The 14,123-nt window shown below is 47.1% G+C and overlaps 6 protein-coding genes across 7 annotated transcripts; 4 read left to right on the forward strand and 2 right to left on the reverse strand.

Annotated features, from left to right (window-relative positions):
• Positions 1-278: 278 nt before the first annotated feature.
• E1B28_009313 (uncharacterized protein) lies at positions 279-1,148 on the forward strand (the record flags this gene model as incomplete). Its single annotated transcript, XM_043154196.1, has 4 exons — positions 279-569; positions 635-798; positions 883-1,018; positions 1,083-1,148. 4 exons carry the CDS (start codon positions 279-281, stop codon positions 1,146-1,148), a joined length of 657 nt encoding a protein of 218 aa, XP_043009486.1.
• Positions 1,149-2,310: 1,162 nt separating this feature from the next.
• Positions 2,311-7,750, reverse strand: E1B28_009314 (uncharacterized protein). 2 transcript variants are annotated; one of them, XM_043154199.1, is made up of 13 exons: positions 7,658-7,750; positions 7,396-7,605; positions 7,135-7,336; positions 6,951-7,085; positions 6,273-6,896; positions 5,790-6,219; positions 5,518-5,729; positions 5,269-5,456; positions 4,765-5,206; positions 4,473-4,664; positions 2,705-4,407; positions 2,529-2,630; positions 2,311-2,468 (listed from the first exon to the last, which is right to left on the reverse strand). In XM_043154199.1, the coding sequence occupies exons 1-11, from the start codon at positions 7,666-7,668 to the stop codon at positions 3,946-3,948; spliced, it is 3,108 nt and encodes a 1,035-aa protein (XP_043009488.1). In that variant the 5' UTR covers positions 7,669-7,750; the 3' UTR covers positions 2,311-2,468; positions 2,529-2,630; positions 2,705-3,945. The 2 variants fall into 2 exon arrangements, with proteins under 2 accessions (XP_043009488.1, XP_043009487.1); XM_043154198.1 differs by having other exon boundaries at positions 2,705-4,263; positions 4,336-4,407; positions 7,396-7,750.
• On the forward strand, positions 2,838-3,686 carry E1B28_009315 (uncharacterized protein; the record flags this gene model as incomplete). Its single annotated transcript, XM_043154197.1, has 1 exon — positions 2,838-3,686. The coding sequence occupies one exon, from the start codon at positions 2,838-2,840 to the stop codon at positions 3,684-3,686; it is 849 nt and encodes a 282-aa protein (XP_043009489.1).
• A 220-nt stretch (positions 7,751-7,970) lies between the features above and the next one.
• E1B28_009316 (uncharacterized protein) lies at positions 7,971-9,802 on the reverse strand. The gene is made up of 9 exons (XM_043154200.1): positions 9,776-9,802; positions 9,695-9,724; positions 9,586-9,620; positions 9,397-9,528; positions 9,211-9,341; positions 8,697-9,159; positions 8,405-8,638; positions 8,110-8,344; positions 7,971-8,049 (listed from the first exon to the last, which is right to left on the reverse strand). Exons 1-9 carry the CDS (start codon positions 9,782-9,784, stop codon positions 8,044-8,046), a joined length of 1,275 nt encoding a protein of 424 aa, XP_043009490.1. The 5' UTR covers positions 9,785-9,802; the 3' UTR covers positions 7,971-8,043.
• Positions 9,803-9,836: 34 nt separating this feature from the next.
• On the forward strand, positions 9,837-11,863 carry E1B28_009317 (uncharacterized protein). The gene is made up of 11 exons (XM_043154201.1): positions 9,837-10,141; positions 10,196-10,239; positions 10,300-10,336; positions 10,387-10,486; positions 10,536-10,650; positions 10,707-10,724; positions 10,777-10,833; positions 10,895-11,244; positions 11,305-11,343; positions 11,399-11,680; positions 11,746-11,863. The coding sequence occupies exons 1-10, from the start codon at positions 10,024-10,026 to the stop codon at positions 11,436-11,438; spliced, it is 918 nt and encodes a 305-aa protein (XP_043009491.1). The 5' UTR covers positions 9,837-10,023; the 3' UTR covers positions 11,439-11,680; positions 11,746-11,863.
• Positions 11,864-11,923: 60 nt separating this feature from the next.
• On the forward strand, positions 11,924-13,849 carry E1B28_009318 (uncharacterized protein; the record flags this gene model as incomplete). The annotated part of the gene is made up of 15 exons (XM_043154202.1): positions 11,924-11,995; positions 12,048-12,116; positions 12,171-12,284; positions 12,342-12,433; positions 12,489-12,519; positions 12,571-12,702; positions 12,772-12,978; positions 13,042-13,048; positions 13,106-13,147; positions 13,203-13,254; positions 13,308-13,356; positions 13,424-13,499; positions 13,554-13,635; positions 13,693-13,745; positions 13,815-13,849. 15 exons carry the CDS (start codon positions 11,924-11,926, stop codon positions 13,847-13,849), a joined length of 1,113 nt encoding a protein of 370 aa, XP_043009492.1.
• Positions 13,850-14,123: the final 274 nt, after the last annotated feature.

Below are 14,123 nucleotides of genomic sequence, written 5' to 3' on the forward strand. Positions count from 1 at the left end.
CACGTAGTTTGAATCAAAATCCGGAGGCATCCAGAGGGTCGCCATGCTGTTAAAGAAACATGTCAACGTTTCTCGTCAACAACAAACCGCGCATGAGGTTGACCCTTGCCACACGCGTTTGAAATTAACGACACCGGATACCTTCAAACATTCGTACTCCACCTCGTCTCGGAGCTACAAAAGCCCAATAATTACTCTAGGATAATGACCGCAATCCTCTCTGCCTCCTCTTAGTCCTACTTCTTGGAACTACCACCCATCGCCCGAGTCTTCGACCAATGGCCGTAAAAACCCTCAAGGAGAGGCAGTTCCTTGCAGCGAATGCCAGTGGAAGGGGAGGAGATTCGGATACTAACCAACGGCTCGGACAAATAGACGTACGTCAGTTACAACAAGCTCTGGCACAAGTTGGCACTCGCCTCGCACCTTGGGCTCGCAATGATAGGGATGCATGGAGCCCTCTAAACCTCATCAAAGCAGCTGTGGGAGCTCTCTCCATAGCGAAGTTCAATCCCGAGTCATTCGAGCATGGCAACGCGAGCACGGCCACTGCTCCATTATTATCGCAGGTAACGGATTCATCTTCAACGGTGCATAAAACCGAGGTTTGACTGATGTTGTCTCTACCGAACAGGAGCAAAAAGTCGCTCTGCTCTTATGTGAAGCAGTTCTTCTCTTTGTTGAACAGGTTTGTTCTATCGGAGAACCTCCAAAGCCCATCAAGTCATCGGAAGATGGTCAACTTTCGACTGTGATGAGGATTCAAGCCAAGTACCGCGGTGAACAGCTGGAGAAAATGTATGTCATGTCGTTCATTTGGTGATGTAACGAATGCCTTACCGTTTTTCTTCCCCCTCCACTTCCTGTTTCTCCCCTTTCCAGCGTTATTAAATACGGCCTACCCTACCTCACCCACCCTCATCTCCTCGGGTTACGGTATCGAATCCGACATTTCCAACCCCCGTCTCAGTATTTTCATTCGCGGTTGAGGGACGCTCTTCAGCGAGCACAACTTGATGTGAGTCAAGTCCAGCTCTTCGACAGCGTGGCAGATAAGTGACGATGATATTTCTGATTACCAGCCTCCTGAAGATCTTAGGAAGGGCGGAAAGGAACTGCTAGTTGCAGATGTAAAATACCATGGATGAAGGTGGCATTGTCGTTTAAGTTGCCGAGTGTTTCATATGCTAGTGCGAAGGTGACCTTTGAGACTCGTAGGCGGACGGTGGACTTCTCGATCCAAAAAGTTCAAGGATGGTCAACAGCTTAATAGTTTGTATGGCCACGATCTCGATGATCTCTTGGATACGTCCAATGCGTCCATTGGGCTCTGTATCACTTTGGCGTATATTCACCGCGATATCCTTGATTCAACCAACTTGAATTTGCTCTCTTCCACAGAACTATGCAATCGATGTATACTGCCATTTATTCTCGTTCGTTGTCCGGAAATAGAGCAGAATGTTCAGCATTTACCATCATCAGACTGCCAGTGTAGTATGGTCAACCAAGTACTTGTTTTTGTTTGATTTTGGTGGCAACAAAGCTATACAATCTGTCCTTCCTCGACTGGCGACGAGCGCATCAAGCGTATTGAGAATGATGCTGAGTATAAGTATCTCGTGCGTGTAAGTCTATCATTGTGACGAACTCGTGGCAGACACCAACCATGGTGGGAAGGCACGTAAGATGAGAAATTTGAAATTGGATGGAAATTTACTACTTGGTACCGTGTATGCCTTCCGGCGCGCGCGGATGGCCGGGCAGGATCTTGACGTCAAGTAGATCGATAGATCGCTCAATTGAAGACTCCAAGAGCGCAGAAGCACTTTTTTTCTTGAGCTTCGTAGATGAAGTGCAGGTGGTCGAAGACTGAAACTCCAGCGAGGCTGGCCTGAATGACTCCCGGAGACCGACATCCACAACCTCCTCCGAGCAATGCTTTTCCGAAAGTATGTGTCCCAAACCACCTAAACCACCCCATCACTAAGCATACCAAAATGGTGGCAGATTAATTGATTGCTCGTAATGCAAGCAGTATCTCTGCATGGAAACTTCCCTAGTTCAGGAAGTCGCCGAGGATGACCGAAAGAACAAAAACAAAAACAAATTAGAACAGGATGACTGCGACAGGAACATCTTTACTCACTGACAGCTCGGCCATCGGGCTTAAAAGCCACCGATAGTTACTTTGCCGTTTAAGCGTCCAAGTGTCACTGTACTACTAGGGCACACGCATCGATACGGGCCCAACGTAACCGTGTTTCGAGGTCGCCACAGACGCCTCTTCTGAGACTGTCACAGTAAAAGAGCCTATCGAATTTCAGATTCGACGTGTGATACGAGTCCAAAATGAGTTCTGGTATCGGTGTGAAATCCCGTTCGGAAGGCGAACAGCCCGTACGGGTTCCACGGAGATTGTAGTACAGTCTACCATATCATGTGTAATCCGGTAACAAAAGGAAAATCTGTTAGGAAAAGCTTAACAGCGCTGGCGGGTAGGAAATAGTATGCTTATTTTAACTTACTGGCCTCGCGCCCGAGAAAAGAAAGCCGGCAACGGGCTACGATTTGCTATCCCCGTCGGTTTTGGATGAACGGAGGTCAAATCATCCGAAGGATTTAGAATTCTTTTGACAGAAATTTGAGTATAAGTACTTGAATCGCCCTTATCGTTTTGAATGTATAGGGAGAAACTACTCACATACTTAGTTCCCGCGTATCATATTCCTTGATCCCTCATCCCGCTTTCTCTTCTGAAACTTCTCAAAGTTCGATCACCAATCCCTCCGACTTTTAACACTGTCTTTCTTCGACTCAAAACTTGAACCCAAAAAATGACCATAACCCAACTCCTTACCCTCGAACTTCTCTCCCCACACTCCTCCACCTCCACCTCCCTCACCTCCCCACCCCTAAATCACCTCCTCACATCCCTCTGCGCTCGGCAACCCGTACACTCCGCTTACCCCGTCACCCTCTATACAGACCTCCACTCAGCAAGCATATTTTACCTCTTGTCAGGCTGGAGAGATCAAAGCGCGATTTTGAGTTGGACAAAGGAATGGGAAGATGCAGATTCTACGTCGTGCAGGGAGGTCTGTAAGAAACTGAGGGAGTATGTGAAAGTCCGAGAAAGCGTGTTTTTGGACATGGATTTCGATAGGATTCCGAGGGGTGCGAAAGGCAGCGGGAGGGTGCTGTGTGTTGTGAGGAATTCAATTGGCGGGGATAACGGCGACGATAATCATGGTGGAGACGGAAATACAAATAATGATAATGATGGGGAAGAAGGTGTCGATTGTGAAGGAATTCAGATAGGTCATGGTGACCTTGAGGTTTCGGGCACCGCGGGTACATTCACAGAGGACGAATCGAGCTGCCGTTCAGAATTCTCATCGGAAGAGGACGATCCTGGGTCGGACACTGAACCATGTCGAATCGAATGGATTGGCGGTGGACATACTCTTCGAGTTTTAGAGCAACCAAACGACGACAACCGGGCGAGACCAGGAAAAAATTTCCATTCGTTCCTTATGTACAGTGACGGTACTTCTGAGCGTGTTTTACGGAGAGTACTAGGATGTCGAACGTGTTCAAGGGATTTCACCGCGATGAGAAGGATTTCAATACCAAGACCGGTTATGGCCTCAGCTGCTCTCGTATACACTGGTCCGAGCAGGTGACAGTTAGATAGGGCTTTTCGGCTGGCCAAGAGTCTGTGTATCAGTAATCGCAGTTTTGCAAATGGTAGTTGTGGTTGACAACGTTGAAGGGTTTGCCACGCCACGATGACGCGTCCGGGCGGCATTCTCGCTTTACTGTAACATCAGATAATCCGTAGTCCTGAGTAACCGAAAGAATCGTATCAGCACCAGCACGGTTAGTTCATATACACGCCCTACAAATCCACTCCACAGGTACTAAGTAGCAAACTGACCACGACTACTTTTTATCCGATATCCGTTTTTCCTCGTCAGGGCTTTTCACGTCTGCTTCAGATGAAGCACTTCCAGACGGTGCTCCTTCAGAACTCGAACCTTCAGATCCGGATATACTCGAATCACTAGCAAACATCCAACTTCCACCCGTCGGTGTTAGCTCCCCATCTTGACGTTCATCGGCCTCAGCACCTTGAAAGTCCCCGAATTCACCAAAACTCTCAAAAGAACTTTCATCTATTTCTTCCGAGAAAGACGAGGGAAACGTAAACGGATCGGTACCGCTTGCACCACCTGAATCGGAGAACGGTCCAAAGTCGTCCTTGAATTTTGTATAGATAATTATGATAGTAAGCAACTCTCGGGATAGGTCGCGATGACTAACATAACTTACGTCGTCAGTAGATGAGAAAGGATCACCAGAATTGGAACTAGAGCTATTGCGACCCGCTGGGTCGAAAACATCCTGTAATGAATGGAAGTTTAATGGAGTTTCTTCACAAAATCCTCGGGAATCAAAGGAACACCTACATCGAATCCAGTGGCTCCTAAAGGTCTTCGTTCCGATTCATTTCTTCGTCGCAGATTTGTCATTGGAGGATTACCCAACGAAAACGTCGACTGTGATAACCACCCACTTTCCTCATCGTCATCATCTTCCGGGAAGCCCGTATTCCCGAATGTATCCGTCGTACCCATCTGATTTGCCAAGTATCGAGTGAACTGTTAAGAGAATGGAGGTAGAAGGCGCATCAGTTGTGTTTCTCGTCACGAATTTAGGTTTCGAAGTGATTTGGATCACCAAGGTGAGGGAGATGCTTACATGAGGTGCAGGATCACGCCCGTCTTCATCATCCTCGTCACTATCAAAATCATCCATCGGAGCGGGTCCGAAATCAGCCGTGTTTTTGGGTGGTCCGCCACCCCTCCGAAGTCCACCTCTGGTCTCCGTATTTTCCGTTCGTGATGCAGGAGCGGGCGAAATCGTCAAAGTGTTTGGATCCTCCTCATCCACTTTCCATCTGCCAGCTCTTCCCAACACACTAGTATTAACATCCGGCTTTCCACCCCCGAGGGGTTTACTGTTATCGTCCCGTGTTTTGTGGAAAGTCGTTGTGATGTACTCGTCCCAGCCGGGATCAGGAGCGTACTGGATAAGTATGAGACGAAGTTCTGGTGGGTACCGTGTCAGACACTCGAGAACAGCTTCTGTGAGGCGGTGGAGGTGGGCCATGTAGCCTAATCGCAGGCCCTTCGGCTTAGAACTGTCGAGACGAAAATGATGAATCAGCCAATGCATCCAAAAACAAGCAATCTAACAACGCACGCTGATGCGCTATTGAGCTTTTCCCCTTCTACCAACCGATGCATGATTCGGGCATCGCGGAACAGAAAGATGACCAGTTCTCGATTCCACCCGCTCCCAACTACTACAGGCCCGCTCATCATCTGTGAAATTACATCGAAAACTGCACTATGGAGAAAATTGTTCCAAGGATATTCAAAAAAGAGGTCCTGGAAATGAGGATGGATATAGTTAGTTTCGGACACCATCAACAGCGAACATGACACTTACTAATAATTTACATGGTACTTTAAGGTCTAATAATCTCTTTTTCAACCTTTCTCCTATAAATGTTTGGGTATCTGGGGGTTGTTCCAAGGGTAATGTCATTTTTCTTGAACTTCTTCGAGAATTTGGCGACCTCTGCACTTCAGATGAGGGTCTACGGGTATTTTGAAGTTGTGCAGAGCCATGGGTTGTAGTTGTATTATCGGGTGGACTATCTAGATTTCGCATCGAATAAACAAGAGATTAAAGCAGCGGAAAAGAAAAGCAGAGCCTACTGGGAGGGTCTTGCGTCGGAGAGCTTGCTATTGGTCGTGGTTCATCGCTCATGATAATTTCCTCCATAGCATCGTCGTCCGAACTGCCAGGTTCACTGCTCATATCATCATCCGAATCGAGTAAGGAAGAAGAATCACGGGAGGTGCTGGTAACAGGGAACTCCAGCGCGGGCTCGATTTCATTCCCATCGTCCGTCATGTCATCATCCTGGTTCTTGACATGGGGCTCGGAAACAGCACCAAGATCTTTCATGACTGAAAGGCCTCCCTGTAATCGGCCACTGGGATCGTAAAGGTGATCAAACGATGATGGACGGTTGAGTAGCGACATATTGGAACAGTGGAGCATTTCCGCGAACAACTCGACTATTCGTAATCGCTCAAAGGTCAATGGCTTGATGGAACCAACCGTAGTCGGCTCTGGGCCTTTCTACCAGGAGAAACTTAGTAACGGATAGGCAGCATTTGGGAATAATGATTTACCCAAGACCTTGGACTATCCAGATACCGAATCAGTGTATCTGTTCGCTCGCAGAGAACACTCAGGAGGTAGTTCAGGTTGACCACCCCCATCCGATCTACCATCTCCTTCATAGCCCGTTCCAACGCTTCTCGACACTCTTCAGAGTCAGATGAAACTTTGTCTTGCACTTGTTGGTTCTGAACCTGGAGAAGTCGATGTCGTAATGTATGGAATAGATAAGGCTCGAAATAGTCCGAGTTGTTCTTCCGAATAAGTTCACTGACGACTCCCATAGCGAGCACAGCGGATGAGGAAGCATATTCGAATTTTGGAAGCGCTTGTTTGCCCGGTTCTGAGGCGTCGTCGTCGTCATCTGCCAGTGAAGGATTTCGGTCGGAACTAAAGTCCTGGAATATGTAGACGATCAGTCGAGATATATATTCCGGACGAGCTAGTTCTCTTGCGAATAGATTCGATGCCAGACCAGCTTGTGGTTGCTCAACCATAACAGCAGCGCCTGGAGATGGAGTTGCCATTGCGATGATAGCATTGAGCATGTCTGCGGCAATTTGTTGCATGTCGGAGGGATAGGAAGGAGCGAGCAGGTCGATTAGATGATTGATAAGACCTTGAGAGTGTAGCCACTAAGAATGGAGGGTTAGAAACACGACTGTATCCTCGACAACAGTTAAGCTTGCCTCCAAAACACCTTCACCCTCCGGGAGATCGTCCAACTGGATGATGCGTATCAACACGTCCACAAACGAAGGGTTTGCTATGTGCTTGAGGAGCTTTCCAACCACATTCGGTAAAGATTGGAGAAATTCGAACATCTAGGCCGCGTCACGCAACGCGAATAAGAAAAAGATAGGATGTATTCACCTCAGTAGGTTTTTTGACCAAATACATGGATGCTATCTTCGAGAAATGCGATGCCATAACAAGTTGAGTCTTCATTTCATCTGCACTTTTCTCGAGAACAGTCTCCCAGAAAGGGGCGAGTATTTGCTGATGCTCATTGACACATGTTTCGACAATAGACCAGATGTCGCTGCAAAGAACTTCTGTGGCGACGTAGGGATATCTACTCGTTTGAGCAAGAGTCAGCAACAGATCATGAACGAATAATATCTCTCCACGCACTTGAAGCGCCCTCCTTCATCCCCTTCTATTTGGCCAGTAACGTATCCAAATAACCTTTGCAATACATCAACACGCTGAAAGTAGTCAATGAGCCTCGTATTTTGAGCTTTGCACTCTTGAATAAGATCATCTTGATCTAGAATTGCCTCTAGAGATACGTCCTCCTTGTTCAGCAAACCGTCGATAGTCGATGCATTATGAAATCCGAATCTGCAATTCCGACCCTGAGACTGTCGCTCAGTCGAAAGGGAGATAGACTTGCCTCCAGAACATAGAGAATCCTGAAAAAGACCTCGTGGAAGGGCCTGTGAGAACGATGAGGGGTGGTGGTGGTTAGAATACAAGAACAAGTCGGTACCACCGACGCGCCCAATAATTCCGGCCGGGCCATCGAGCGGAATCTGTGCACACGAGTACATTCAAACCCGAAATGATGTCGGCGGGCGTCGCAAGGTTTCTACGTAGGAACACATGTTAGTTCCCGTAATTTTGTTCCTTTATTGTAGTACTTCAACACCTGCAAGTAATATAAATGATTCAGCTAGAGTCGAACCGCCTACGTGTTCGTCGAATTGTACTGGTCAAAAATGATCCAATTATCACAAGTATCTACACTACAATAATACATATAGTAGCTAGCACTCATCCTCAGAACTAAGTTAATTCTCTAAGGGTAAGCACGACGATCAGAGGATGCACAGGTGGGAAACGTACCCGAACTTGATAAGATCCACTCGCTTTCGTTAGATATCGAACCCATTTTATACTGTGGTAGTTGCTCTTCTCAAAGACTTTCAAGAAGCGAACAATCAATCCCGATGCCGTGAACATCAGAACCTGGAAGTCAACATCTATTGGAGGTCGTGCCCATACTTGACGAGTCGTTGTAGACGTCAGGTGAGCCGTGGCTGAGAAGGTGCATTCTTGACCGCCCTGAAGGCGGGCTATCCTTTTAAAGATGGAGTATAAGAGAAAGAACGGGGAAAAGGACAAGATGCAAAGAACGTACTTCCACACCACCACATTTTCCCCTGGAACATATTTGGCTTTGCCATTCGCAACTTGGCATTCTACATTCGTCGTGTTCAATGGCGTGGGTATCTTCAAGACGATTCCGGTGGCCGAAAGCTTGTTATGGAAGTTTGTCTTGACCGTTACGTCGTAGGAAACCTTCGAAGTACCGATCTCCGTAACTGTAGGCATGATTCTGAGAGGGAGCTTGACATTCGACGTTGCCCTATATCTGTAAAACAGTGAAGTCCAGAAAATCATGAATGATGAATGCCCGCTAAAGCTCGTACCTCATCAATTCAAACTCGCCATCGGGCGGAATGAAACTAATACTCCTATCCGCATCAAAATCGTTCAGACGCACACACTGGTGAAATTGGCAGTCATCCAGCTCGACAGCATCGCTCACGGTGCCCTTGTCGTTGCGATCGATTACCAGTTTGTCGTTCAGACCAAACTTGCACTCCGGTGTTCCAGAAAGGTAAGCGCGCATCTGGATGTGACCATCGACATCCGCACGAAGGACAGTGCCTTTTGCACTCATACTGAGGTTGACCACTTCCACGACATCCACGAACGCCTCGTTCTTCTTGTATTTAACATCGCCTCTCCGCCAGTTCGTTGCACCTGTCGCCTGTGCTGTAATCTTGGAAGAGTCTTCTACACTCGCGGAGGAAACGACACTTTCTGTGGTGATGTATGTCTTGAGGGTATCTATTTCACTGTTTTGAGGATATCCAAAGTCGTTAATCTCTGGTTACCGAAATGAGAAGTGCCCTGTGCAGAGAAGAGGGAGTAACGCACCATCAATGAGCTCATAAATCAATACAAAATTGTTTTTTATCGACTCTTCGTCAATCTTCCCAAAGTACGACTTGCAGATATTAATGAATCGGTAGCAAAACTCGAATACAAGAGCTGCATTCGCGTTGTTCCTGTTGAACGTCCAACTGAGATGGGTCAAGCTAGCATCAGGTCAAAATTACTCACTTCGTCACCGCTACAACATACAGATTGTTGATCCGAACATGGAAAAAGCTAGTCGATCCCAAAGTGATAATCGGCGACCTCACATCGCTGTTCGAAACGACTTGTATCCGGAACACATCGGCGATTGAACGTCTTGAAAGGGCTTGGTCAGGTGCATAGGGCTGGTATAGAACTAAAATTATTACCCACTTGAAGTCTGTGCGGTAGAGTCGAGATATCAAGACCTAAGATGCATGTAAACCTGAATGTCAAGACGCCTGTTGGAAGATACGCCAATTGCCACGCCGCGAGAACGAACCTCGCCTTTTTGGTTAAAAATGAAGAAGGCCTAACCAATGATAGTCAGTTTCTGTAGGCTCAAATAGCAAAATGACTGTACCGAAATCATCTGTAATGGTAGTCAAGAAGTAAGCCGTGACACTGGGAACGTTACCGATGATGTTGTTTATTTTCTTTCAGGACCATCATCAGCCATCATACTTCCTCCATAGTAATGATTTTATGGCAATGGGTATATGCGAAATTCATCCGATTGGAAAACACACGAAGAATCGGCCTTTTTAACGGTGGACTGGTCAACTGATACGCCTCGAAGGGCATTCACCTCTTAAGGTCGAACCGACAAGGATGGCCTCTCGTCGAGCCCTCTTGCTGGTATTGTTTACAGCTTTGGGAAGCTGGAGCAAGTTGACATGGGGAAACACGAAATTCTTGTTCGCATTTGGGGACTCGTACACAACAGTCGGTAAGTTGTACGTGCCATTCAAGCTTGGTAGCAGGCTCACGTTGCACGATATAGGATTCAATATTTCTGCGGGTGTTGACTCTCCAGTCCCGGGTTTCGTATGTGATTTGCGTCTGGGTCATCAATACCAGCTTACTTTTTTTGCATACATTGCCAAGACCTCTTCAAATGGGCCAAACTGGGTGCAAGCACTAGGTCAGTTCATTACATTTTTCCGTTGCAGATAGACTGACCCAGGGCTTTAGGTGGACGATATAATGTCACGAACACCCGAGTCTTTGATCTCGCCTCTGGAGGTGCTACAATTGACGCTGCCTTGGTTCCACCGTTTCTTCCAACTGTCTTGTATGTTGTTTTTTGTATTAGGACATTTTGTGCCGCTAAGGTTCCCCAGGTCAATCGTGGACCAAGTGAATCAGTTTCAAGGCATTCTCGCCCCTCAACCTCAGGGTGCTCGTTGGGAAAGCTCGAACAGTCTCTTCGCTTTTTGGATCGGGATTAATGACATCGTGAGTTGATTGGTTTTATTGATAATGGCAATAATTCTAACTAGGGCTTCTGGTAGGGAAACTCGTTCTCGTGGGTAGGTGAAGGGCACCATGACATCGTTTTCAACTTCAGGAGATCTTTCGTAGAACAACATCACTCATGTCGAGTTCTATCGCACCATTTTGAAGCGCTTGGATACTCAGGTAACGCAGTATACCCCTTTTCTGCGTATCGGGGCAAGCTCTTGAACATCTTGGCCTCCAGCTCGAGCTACTCTACACGAGTGGCGCACGGTCATTCTTGTTCTTGACCGTCCCGCCAACAAACAGATCCCCTCTCTTCCTCGATCAAGGACCGGATGTTGCTCACCGCATGAAGAATCTCATTACAGCATATAATAACGAACTCACACAATCAGTGAATACATTTCAAAAGATCCACAGAGATTTGGACCAGGTAACAATCTTCGACACACAAGGCATCTTCAATGCCCTGTTAGACAACGCGAAGACGCTAGGGTTCGTTAACGCCACTGGATATTGCGAAGCCTACGAGAATGGCACCAACGGAACCACAACCCAGGTCAAGGGGTGTGCCCCCGTATCAAGCTATTTGTGAGTTCTCCTTTCTGTACTCCGTCTCTACGATTATTGCTCACGGTTCATGGCAATCAGCTGGCTAAATTCGCTTCATCCCATGTTTACGGTCCACGAGTTCAGTCATTTCCTTCGCCTGGGTCTTTCGACTATTTCTAACAACCAGCCACAGCATTCTCGCACACGCTCTATCAACCTCTCTGAGTAGTTAGCCGCGATGCCTGAAATACCTATTTCTCAGTCACCCTCGTTTCTTTCCCCTTTCTTGTTCTACGCCCAGCTCTCAGATAACGCCTGTACGTTACGCGATGGGCAAATGCAGAAAATCATTCTATCATGCCATTCACTTTTTTCTCTTCACGCTCGATCCTGGGAAACGCTCTGTCGTGGCCTTTCGGGACATCTTCAAAACTGAACTTCTCTTCTCCCTCGGGAAGATTTATCACTGGGTACGGTCAGTTTCACCGTTGTTTCAGCGATTAAAGGGTATGTAAGTGTTCTGAGGCAAATTCAAATTAGGCTCGAGGGAGGGAAAAGAAGTAGGCGGAATTTTCTCGCACTTTCGGTGACACAGGCACAAAAATAGCCAGTCAGAAGTGGTAAGTATTGGTACACGCTCATTCACATATAAATGCAGCCTGTGTCAAAATCAAGCTCAAAATCCACGTCGTGGGTTCTCTAGTACACTCCATTCGCCATGAAGCTTCTGCCTGTCCTCACCTTTGCGGCATTCACCTACGGGAAAATTATCTATGCCGGTGTCAATGAGGTCAGCACTTTCAGTACTGACCCCTAAAGCCTCAGCTTATCCGCACGAGTAGTCCGGAGGTGAATTCACTACCAATCATATCCCTGGTACCTTTGGCGTCGACTACTCCTTCATCAACAAGGTAAGTTTTTGTGTGCTGCTTCGCATTACCTGCACTTGCTGACCCCAATCACAGTCGACTGTCGACATTTTTGTTGACCAAGAAAAAATCAATCTTTTCCGAGTTACCCTCCTCATGGAGCGCATGTGCCCTCTAAGTACAGGACTAGGAAGCAGGTTCAATGAGACCGTGAGTGTGAACCCCCGCTCTATACTCGATTTATCGATGTGATTGTCGTTCCGTTAGTATTTCTCGGAGTTCGCAGATGCGATAAACCATATCACTGTAACAAAAGGCGCATACGCGTTATTGGATCCGCATAATTACATGCGATACAAGTTCGTGGCTTTTACCATATCTCAACGGGCGATGTTGACGCGTTGTATTATCTAGCGATCCCTCGGGTCAACCGTTCACCGGAAGCGTGAGCTTAAACTTCCAATGCATGGTTGACTGTATCTCATGCATTGCTTAGGTCATTGGCAATAGCTCGGACCCCACGGCAGCGACCACGCAGCAGTTCAAACAGTTCTGGACTGAGCTAGCCAGAAGATTTGTTCGCAACCCCAAGGTCATTTTTGGCATAAATAATGAACCGCACGATATGGTTCGTCTCTTTTCTGTTTCCGCGAGTGAAACCTGCTCATCGTGATGGAACTCCATCGTATACACCCAGCCCACCGAGCTCATTCTTGCGAACAACCAAGCAGCCATTGACGGTATCCGTTCCACTGGTGCTCGACAGCTCATCCTTGCTCCCGGTAATGGCTTCACTGGCGGTCATACATGGACACAGATCACTGGGAACGGGGACGCGCCAAGCAGCGACTTTTTGAACAAGTTAAGGGATCCATTGCATAATACCGGGATTGACATCCACGAGGTGAGTAGGAAGTCGTTGACTACACGATTTAGTTCGCTGAATACCCTGATAATGTCAACGTAGTATCTCGGTAAGTCAATCTCTACACCTCCATCATTCTAGGAATCTCACCGCGGTCAACGGGCAGACGTTGACTTCTCTGGACAACACGATAACTGTACACAGCCGGGTAAATGTTTTTTTTTCCAAGGATGAATGGACTTTACTAATGATGACAACCTTAGGTCCCGAAAATCTCGCGGCAGTTACGGCTTGGCTCAAAGAAAACAATCTTAAGTCGGTGCTTCCCTCTTCCGCTCGAATAACTACTTCAACCATTCTTTCTCAAGGGCTGTACTCAGTGAATTTGGGGGAGGAAACAACGATGGTTGTCGACAGGTCGTTTATTCCATTTTGTCGCCTCGATTGCTGCTGGCTTTACTGACGTATAATCTTGCCTTTAAAGGCGTTGGACGATCTTTTGAAATATCTTGCTGCGAATGACGTATGGATCGGTTGGACAATGTGGGCCGCCGGACCAAGTAGATATCTGTTATTCCTTCATACCGAAAGAGTTTCTAACACGTCCTTCGTAGTCTGGGGAACAAATTCTCCTTGTTGTGGAGCTGACACAGGCAGCTTGGAGCCCGGAGATTTGGATGTCCTGGGAGAGCCCAAGTACGTCTCCTGTTCCTAGGGTCCAGCATGACTCTGAGATTGATTGACTGATATTAGCGCGTTCACTACCATATGGAAACCAACTATCAGACCTAATATTCCTGTGCGCGGTAAGCGGAACACACGACTTCTACAGGTGCATCTTGATTAATAGACTGATTGCTTGTTCGTTGCGATAGATCTGAAGAGGAGTGGGGTGTCCAGTTTGCAATAACCTATCACTGTACCGATGTTGGGAAATAAATTTCCGGGGCTCCTTAGGCCAGCATCAGCTGCATACATGTATCGTACCAAGTTGTTTCTCTGAATATACAATTTCAAGCGACTGTGGTGACTTTTCGCCATTTGTTGTCCTGTGTACTCGTCTCTCTCGACTCAAATCTCAGTACTTACAGGATTACAGCTATCTTCACGCCGGTTTTTTTTTTGCGAGAAAGAAAAGAAACGAGAAAGAAAATATAACTGAAGAGATTCTCTTTTGACTTGCG

The sequence above is a fragment of the Marasmius oreades genome, chromosome 5 (genome assembly GCF_018924745.1).
Source record: "Marasmius oreades isolate 03SP1 chromosome 5, whole genome shotgun sequence".
In the NCBI taxonomy this organism is placed as follows: Eukaryota; Fungi; Basidiomycota; class Agaricomycetes; order Agaricales; family Marasmiaceae; genus Marasmius; species Marasmius oreades.